The sequence below is a fragment of the Micropterus dolomieu genome, linkage group LG10 (genome assembly GCF_021292245.1).
Source record: "Micropterus dolomieu isolate WLL.071019.BEF.003 ecotype Adirondacks linkage group LG10, ASM2129224v1, whole genome shotgun sequence".
Taxonomy (NCBI): Eukaryota; Metazoa; Chordata; class Actinopteri; order Centrarchiformes; family Centrarchidae; genus Micropterus; species Micropterus dolomieu.
Window position 1 is genome coordinate 27,756,240 of NC_060159.1, and position 9,219 is coordinate 27,765,458.

Consider the following 9,219-nt stretch of genomic DNA (forward strand, 5'->3'; position numbering starts at 1 on the left):
TAACCATAAAACTCCTACCTTTCTGAAGTGAAGGAAAGGTTGGCTGCATTCGCTCACCCCATACATTACATACATTTATCTGACGCTTTTATCCAAAGCAACTTACAATTGCTATAAATGTCAGAGGTCGCACGCCTCTGGAGCAACTAGGGGTCTCCCACAGGTCTCCCACACCAAAGGCAAGCATCTTATCTATGCGCCATCACCACCACCATACCCATGTGTGGGTAGGTAGCGAAGAGGCAGTGTTTCTGTCCTTTGTATGAAAGCTTCAGGGTTCAACTCCTGTAGAGCATCACTTTTTTATGAAGACAAAAAATAGCCAGTAATGAGACCGAGCAAAGTATCGCCATCAAGTCTCAATTACAATTCCTGCCACTAATTGCTTTGCTTCACTGATGAATATTAGGGCCAAAATATGAGAGACAGGTGGTCGCTGCAACACAAAAATTAAGGTTGAAATCGCATTTCTCCTGCTGTAAAAGAGCAACCAATGAGTGCAACACATTTTCTTCTGCTTTTGGCATTAACATATTAGCTGACTGTCAGCTTTTTTGTTGCATTACATTGTCTTCACCAGCAGACGGCGGTGTCTTGCATTTTGTAAACGAACCTTCCAGCAGGCTACTGATCCTCTATTCACCTTCATAGTTGTACATCCGGGTGACAAAAAAAAAGTATTTCCGGTCTGGAAACCCGCCGTGAAGCTCGTCGTAAACAACCCGCTCCCGTGCGCTGTGCGCCGGGTATTACCGGATATAAAGGGGGCTCCGGTGCGCCGTTAGCCCGGAGGAGAGACGGGCAGCATGGTGAAGTGTGTCGTCTCTGGGTGTCCGAATCGCATGGTGAACGTAAACCGGGGGATCTTCAACCGTCAACCGAAGAGGTTCTTTAAGTTCCCGAAGGACCCGGCTCGGGTCAAGGTGAGGACTGGACCCGCAGCTCAGGTGCTGGTTCCTGGGGCGTTTGAGTAGCAGGAGTCGGTCTTTAGTTTTGTTCCCCCCTCTTTCCTTCCGCCGGCTAACGATGCTAACGTGTTAACGTACCGGTACAAGAGACAGCTGTTTCATGTGGGGCCCCCGGAGATCAGCTGTTGGAGGTCGGACTGAAATCAAAACTTCACTTTTCTAAAGATTTAAAAAGATGGGGCCTGCTTTCACGTTAGATTCCTCCGTGGTCCTTTTTTAGAGAGCTGAACACTTGAGAGGTTCTCTGGGGCTCCAAACAGGTTCATGGGAGCCTCAGTGAAAACACTTTATTAAGGACAAACACCTGAGTCCAAAAAATTTACTATAAAAACAGACAAACACAAAATAAACAGTCCACGATATTAACTATTTTCATTTATTCATTTGGCAGTTACTTACATTTGAGAAACAACATAGAAGCATCAACAGCAGAAGATCTACAGGCAACATGGTCTGAAAAGTGCCATATTCCACATACTGGGGAAGAACCTGACTGAACTCAGCTCGTGCAGAGTGCATGAGAGTGTGCAGCACAGCATTGGTTATTATTACACTAATTATCAACCGGTACAGGCTATAAAAAACCTGAATATGTGGGAGTTGGTTAAAGAGATCTGAGACACTGTAGTTTTAGGGAATTTTACCCACACTCCAAAAGATTTATAACAGACCTTTATTTGGTGTGGTCTGCTGCCAAATCGCAATATAAGGCCGTCTCGGTTTAATTCTGTCTGTGTATGTGATTATGATTATTGAAAACGCCTGCTTTAGACGTCTAAATAAGCCAGGTAGACCCAGCGCTGAGTAAAAGTCTCAGCACACTTCCGATTAGATTAGATTCAACCGTATTGCCGTCATGCAGACGTGCAGAGAAAGTGTTTTACAGATGTCTTACAATATGTGCAGTGGAGTTACAATATGCCATCAATATACCTGTCAAATGTTTAAAACTCGATTAATAGCAAAAATAATGAACATAACTGTTATTTACGTCCCTCGTCAGGATTTTAGCGCCGCATATTGCTTTGATGTGAAACCCAGAAGACTTAAAATAAGAGCTGCAGCTGCTGCTGATCTTTATTATTGATTGGGACACTGGTGTCTTTGTTCAGGTGTGGCTGGCGGCGCTGAGGGAGACGGACAAGCAGGACGCGACAGAGCAGCATTTAATCTGTGAGGACCACTTCCTGCCGGAGGACGTGTCCACCAGCGGGGTCAGCAGCGACGCCATCCCCATCATGCCCCCTTACCTGGACGGGCCCCTGGGCCTGATCAGCCCCTGGGGAGCCGAGTCCTCGGAGGAAGAGGAGCAGTGGGCCGCCGGAGGCTGCGAAGAGGAGGAGGAGGAGGAGGAGGAGGAGGAGGCGGCAGTGGAAAATGAAGGAGGAGATGATGATGCTCCTCCTCCTGCAGCAGACACACCTGCACAACAGGTTATGTTATGTGTTCTTCACAAAGAAGGAAATTAAGTTTTCTGTCTTCATCCAGATCGTTATACAGCAGCACAGTGGACACTTTACCTACAGCAGCTGTAACGTATATTTTTATCCAATTCTACTTTTTGAATCTCTGTTCTGACTCCAACCCCTTCACCACAGATCTGGTCAGCGCTCGGTGACCTTCATCCTCTTCCTCCTCGCTCATCTTCCCCTTCACGTCTCTAAAGTGAAAGGAGTCTCTGTCCTAGAGCGCCGTCTCTGGGGACTCGTCTCCTTTGTAGCCGTCGTTGGTTTCCCTTCAGTATAGAAGCTGAACGTCGGCTCACCTGTGTTTTGTTGCTACTGTTAGCGTTAGCGTGGATCTGGGGCGTCATACACGTTGAACACGGCGTGAATCTGAAGGAAACGCTTCGTCGTGTCGGAGCTGCTTCCTCCCTCGCACCAAACCTCCTTACTGCAGCTGTTGCATTTTGCTGTGTCGTTCTCTTTTTTTAGCAAAGCTAAGCCAGACTCTGGAGCGTTTGCTGCGGTCCGCCGCCGTCCAGGACCGGAACCAGAAGGACACTCTTCTTCAGGCTTTGTTGACGTAACACACGAGGGGACGTTAGGTCGGCGTAGCGGCTTTGATGGGCTGTAAAATGCTCACTGCAGTTCAGTCAGGAACCGAGACGCAGGATCCAAACACACGGGTCTTAGTAAATGTTCCACCTTGGAACAGGTTCTCGATAGCCAGCCCTTCTCTGGTGGTGAATCTGCAGCTTCTCCGGAGCTTAATATTGACTCTCAGCTTGTTGTTTATCTGTTCAGCTGCAGCTTCACTGTTCTGGTTCACTCGCAGAACTTAATATTCTGCTACAACAGGAAACAGTTTTTCGAGGAAAAGCTTTGTTTTGTTTAAAAAGAGTGTTGATGGCGCAGTGGATCGGGTTCAATCCCCCACTGTGACACGTCCACCATTGTGTCCCTGAGCAAGACACTTAACCCCTCGTTGCTCCATGAGACCTCTGATATATACCGCAATTGTAAGTCGCTTTGGATAAAAGCGTCAGCTAAATGAATAAATGGAAACGCTAACTAGTCACCACATCAACGTTAAACCAATGTCAGTGTTTAAACTTGTAATATTAGTGATTGCACGTTTAAAGATTCTCTCCACACATTTAACAGATCTTCTTCTTTTGAAGTTTGTGTCTGATAGCTTTAAAAAAAACAAACCCTAACTTTCCTGTTAATTATTAAAATCTCCTTCTGTCATTGGAAACCCCAGAATCTGTCAACATTTCAAAAGTTTGGCTTCTAGAAACAAAATGTGTCCCTCTGAGAAATGTCTGCTAACTATCAGAGACTCAACACACTTTCACTTCATACATGTTAAATGTTGTAAAATGATCCGTTATAGCAGCTTTAAGTAGAAGTTCTTTCTCTTTTAGATCTATGTTGATTTTTATCCGCAGCGCAGCAGCTTGGGAGCAGCACATCCTGGTAGTTTACTTTTAGTTTAACATAGCTGATTACCGACAGGTGGACCGCAGACCTTCAGTTTCTTCGTGGTCATTTTGATTAAAATATTAGTTTGCCAACAATATGAAGTTGATGTCAAAATGTTTCCAAAACTGCAGACGTGAATATGATTCTAAAGATCATATTATAAAGAGGACGGCCTGCTCTGTAGGGAAAGTGCAGTGAGAAACGTGAACTGGTGCTTTTTAAGTAACATTTGATACCTTGTTTTGTTTTAAAGGTGAAAATGAATTGTGAGTGTTGGTAACAACGTAAGAAACAAACGTAAAGCGCGGCAGCTTGCTTACCTGCTCTGCTTTCTGTTTTCCAGGATCCAGGTGGAGGTTTGGAAAACCCTCCAGAGCCTGAGAAGACCAGGTAAATACTTAAAGTCTCACAATGTGTCTGAATTTTTATGTTCTTTAGATTGTTGTGTAGTTTATGGATGAAAACGGGTTTTTTTATTTCCCAGGTTGTTTTTTTGTGTTCGTTTAGGTTGAATCAAATGTTTTAGTGTCTTTAATTTTGTTTAATTTTTCTTCCTAGTGCTGCGCTGCAACAGAGGAATCCATCGGTCCAGTCCAAGAAACTCAACAGACATGGTGAGCGCTGCTTTCGTTTAGGTCAGACTGTGATATTCAGTTACCGTCACAGATGAAGAAAACAGCAAATGTTCACACCTGAGGAGCGTTGAGCAGAACGCTTTGCTTAAATATTTGACAGATTAGTTTCTCCCAGCTGCAGGACGTGGAGGTTTGTTTCTCAGGCAGCTCTGACTCTGAGTGTCTTTTTCAGACGTGTCTCTGGCGATGCTGACTCAGCGTTTCCTGGACCTTCTGCTGGCGGCGCCGGGCGGCTCTCTGGACCTGAGAGAGGTGACCACGAGCCTGCGGACCCGCAGACGGAGAGTCTACGACATCACCAACATCCTGGAGGGCATCGACCTCATCCGGAAGGAGTCGGCCAACAGGGTGAAGTGGACGTGAGTCACGGACGAGAGGACGCCTTGTTCACTGTTGGCTTTTATGTTTTTGTTGTTTGAGACAGGCGGCCTCATGTGAGAACACGGGGGACGAGTCAGCGTGGCCAGTTTAAAATGGTTCATGTGCTGGATCTGAGTAAACGGATCCAAGCGGCCTGACTGACTTTATTAATGTTACTTATCCAAATAAACAAACCATTCTTCTGTTTTTACTTTGCTTCCTTGCAGGCAGATTGTTTGATTTCTTTCTCGTGTCTATTCCTTTTTTAATAAGACCTGACGGGTCGACTGTTGCTCTGTTACGTTGTAGTAAAGCTGCTCAGTGACTCTCAGATTTTTCTCCATGCAGGGGAAAGTGTCGGATCTCCAGCTTTCTGCGGAAGAACCAGCAGAAGTTCCAGAGAGAGCTGCAGAACCTGAAGCTGGTGGAGGACGCGCTGGACGGCCTCATCAAAAACTGCGCCCAGCAGCTGTTCGACATGACCGACGACGCGGAGAACGCCGCATATCCTTTCACAGCGGGCCCGAGGTCACCAGCAGGCCCTGGTACCTGACGGAGTCCTTTCCTTTAGCACACCAGAGTCCTCCAGCTCCTCCTGGGGGTCCCGAGGTGTTCCCAGACAAAGATGAACGAGCAAGTTTCAGCAGTTTTTATGTCCGACAGAAATAAACAGAAACCAGTGGCTGTGGAAAACGGCAGTGCAACATAATCACAAAGATTATGTTGCATAAGTAAATCTGGGCAGCAGGGACAGGTGGAGCCGGGGTGCCTGAAAGGAAGTGAAAAGCCATCGCTGTACGTTGTTATTTAAGCAAGACGCAGGTTTTCTTTAACCTTTTATGTACGTCGGCCTACGTGACCCACGAGGACGTCTGCCGGCTCAGAGCCTTCCAGGAGCAGACGGTGGTCGTCGTCAAAGCTCCAGAGGAAACTAAACTGGAGATTCCTGCACCCAAAGAGGTAAAGGAACAGAGACCACGCTGAGGCTCCTCAGCACTACATGTGAAGTGTTGGTCTAATGCCTGAAATGTCTTATTGCACATATAGAAAACTAATCAAATCATTCTCCTGATCCTTTCACTACAGCATCTCATGATCAGGTGGAACATCCTTTTTAGGTTCAGAGGGGCAAAGGTTAGTTGGTCAGTCAAGAGAAAATTAAACGGCAGCTGTTTTGAGAATTATTTAAAGAAAAATCTGTTTTGTTTCTGGTCAGACAAAACAAGACATTAAAAGATTTCAATGAGGACTACGAGAAAAAGTTTTTATTATTCTGAGACTTTTTACAGAGAACGATTAATCAGCTAATGCAGAAAATGTTCTGTGGAGTCTATCGTTGGTTAAGACTTGAAAATATCCAACTTCCTGTAGCTTTTCTCTCGTAGCTGATAATAAACATGGCGGCTGAACGAAAGTGCGTGTGTGTGTTGATGCAGGACAGCATCCAGGTCCACCTGAAGGCGGGGAAGGGTCCCATCGTGGTGATGGCCTGCGAGGTGGGATCAGGAGACGCCGTGACCTCTGACCCCGGACAGAGAAGCGGCTTCTTTTTAACGCTGGAGGAGAGTCGGATCAGGACGAGCGCGCTGCGCACAGGTAACCTGAGCACCTGTAGAGGCTGGAAGGACTCGCAGGTCGGCTGCTTTACACTGAGCACGATGACGTATCCGCAGCGCCGCTGTCATTAAAGAGCTGCAGCTGAAGGTCAAATGTGGAGACGTGATGACATCAGACATTTCTCTTAGCTTCATGTGTTAATGTGAGGAAGGTTACAGCCTCCTCATCGCTGCACACACACCTGACGCTACAATGAGTCCCAAATCCAGATTGCATGTAGATATGATTTAACCAGGTTACATTTCTGTGTCCACATAAAGATGCAAGTCTCCTCTTTTCTTCATCACGTACTCTCTGTTATTTTAGTAGTTTATATTCAGTTCATGTTCATCAAAAACATTGGCACGTTTAATGAATGGTTGCACGGCCCCGTGTGGACACACCGCCTACCAGTAGGGCGGAACGATTAGGGGGAAAAAATCTAGTTATGATTTTTCTGCCAGATATTATATTATGATTCAATTTGAAATTTAAAAAAAAACCCATTTCATTGAAGTTTCTCTAATGTTCAATATTCACTTTTGAGTGAAGTCAAGCAGCACAGAGCAGATGAACCAGGCAGGAAGTCAGACACAGAACGGCATAGGGAATCCGGTCGATTTTCAAAATGAAACGCCTTTTGCAGACTCCCCATCGTACATCAACAAATAACAGTTAAAACAGACAAAGGAACAATTTAACTACTTAGCTACTTAACAATAGTAGAAACACAAAAATCAGCAAAATCAGACAGGCAAGCGCTCTTATTCTGAAATGCTTCATGCGGATATGTAGCCTGCAGAGAGCGGAAGAGCAAACAGAACGAGCTCACATAGAGCTGTTATCCGTAGCTGAAGCACACAAAATGACAAATTAAAATCACGTCAACAACGTGCAGGCTGAGCGTTCATCGCCGAAACACTTCAGTGTGAGTTGACGTCAGACAAAACTGCCTGTGTCGGTTCGGCGGACGCCGTTATCCCACGTTTTCCTATAGTTTCGTTTGTTGTCGTAAAAAGGTTTAAAACGGGTCAGATGTATAATTAACCTACATTTTAATCTCTGTCTTCTGGTCCCATTGCGCTGTGTTGTATCTGTCTTTTCCCCCTCTGCTCAGCCGAGCCTTGTATTTAATCACTTAATTTAAACGGTAAAGATGATAAGTTTCATTTATAGGGAGATTCTTATCTCGGTAATTGAGCAGGTAAAGTATGAAATCAAGTCCTTGTTCATGAGTTATGTTTTTATTCACTGAAACAATATAAAAGCTGAAACTGCACTTTGCTATTCGAACCATTTATGGCGACGCAAAGGTGTAGGGGCCACGAACTACATTTATGGGGTCAAAGGTCAAATCAGCCATCATGGTTTTAGGGCAAAAAAACAGCTCATGAATACAATTAGTGCATCTTCACCTACATACCTGTGACGTATTTGGCGAGCCAGTTAAAACGCTGTAAAGACATTTGCTATGGCGGGTGCATCAGTGACGAGCTGCAGTCTCTAGTTTCATCTCGATTGTGTTGTTGTTGCAGAGTCTTCAGGTCCACAGAGCGCCGTGCAGAGTGCGTAGCCGCCGGCGGACCACCAGGAGGCGCCAGCTGTGCTCAGGGTTCAGTCACACACCTGGAGACGTGACGAGAAGCCCGATTGGCTCGTCTGCAGGTCCCAACGGGTCCTGCGCACGCGCCTGGAACAGGTTTCTGTCGACCGTCCACCAGTCCGAAGCAATAAAAGGGCGAAACAAGAGAGGCAATAAACCGTAAAACCACTACATTTCATTTGCACCAATAAAACAAAGTTTTAAATGAACTCCTGATCCGACTGAGTCCAGCTGGACCGGGACTTACTTTTTGTATGAGATGAAGCGATGCGCCACACAGCGGCGCCTCTGACGGTTTGATAACGTCCTGACTGACGTTTGCTGTGAGATGTTTTGTTTTTGTACTCTGCGTTTCTGTTTTTGTCTCGTCTTTGTGTTTTGCATTTTAAAATGTTGTCAGCCTGGTTTGACACAAGATGCTGTAACCAATAAAACAGTAACGTGTACTAAGCTGTCGGGGGAGTGAGTGAAATGTCCAGTTGATGAACACGTCTCCTTGAGCGAGACGCAGAGCGGCTGCCAGCCAGCTCCTGGGGTGAGAAGGGTCCACCTGGCTGCAGGGGACCCCAGGTGAGCCAATGGGAAGAGAGCGGGGTCCCCAGCGGTGGCTGAGGAAGTATTCAGACCCTGCAGTAAAAGTGTGTGAGTATAATCAGGTTTATCAGATTATTATTATTCCTGATCATTAATGTAAAGCATCCTGCATCAGTCTGCTGATCATTTTCTCCATGAATCGATTGATCGTTTGGTTTGTAAAGATTCTTTTTTTCATTTTCCAATAATTTACCATTAACTTACAAATTATTTGTATTGAGATAATTATTAATATTACAAAAATGTGGACTTTGTTTACAGACAAACTTATTTTCTTATATGATTTTTAATAAGTGAAAGAAGAATTATTATTTACTGGGTTCAAATGAAGCAGTTCTTTAGGAAAATATAAAATTATTTTTATGAAAGTTCCACTATCAGAGATTTCTCTGGGGCCAGAGATTAATATTTGCATTTCTATTTTGCAAATACGTTTTCTTTTGATACTGGTGGGAAGTGTGTCTATTTCATGGTTTTTAATGTTGTTATTTATTCATTCTTTATTTCCCGCTTTAAACGGGTCAGAAGTGCGTGCT

At 45.1% G+C, this 9,219-nt stretch overlaps 1 protein-coding gene across 1 annotated transcript; it reads left to right on the top strand.

The window, feature by feature from the left end:
- The first annotated feature begins 671 nt into the window (after window positions 1-671).
- On the top strand, window positions 672-8,535 carry LOC123977340 (transcription factor E2F2-like). The gene is made up of 9 exons (XM_046059952.1): window positions 672-923; window positions 2,081-2,401; window positions 4,239-4,285; window positions 4,454-4,509; window positions 4,703-4,889; window positions 5,239-5,394; window positions 5,736-5,850; window positions 6,327-6,486; window positions 8,022-8,535. Exons 1-9 carry the CDS (start codon window positions 807-809, stop codon window positions 8,057-8,059), a joined length of 1,197 nt encoding a protein of 398 aa, XP_045915908.1. The 5' UTR covers window positions 672-806; the 3' UTR covers window positions 8,060-8,535.
- Window positions 8,536-9,219: the final 684 nt, after the last annotated feature.

Bases quoted from the DNA above. Each gene is read 5' to 3' on its own strand.
- LOC123977340 (XM_046059952.1), top strand. From the start codon at position 807: ATGGTGAAGTGTGTCGTCTCTGGGTGTCCGAATCGCATGGTGAACGTA. The intron at 5,851-6,326 runs GTAAAGGAACAG...GTGTTGATGCAG, and splicing joins AGATTCCTGCACCCAAAGAG to GACAGCATCCAGGTCCACCT. The intron at 6,487-8,021 runs GTAACCTGAGCA...TTGTTGTTGCAG, and splicing joins GACGAGCGCGCTGCGCACAG to AGTCTTCAGGTCCACAGAGC.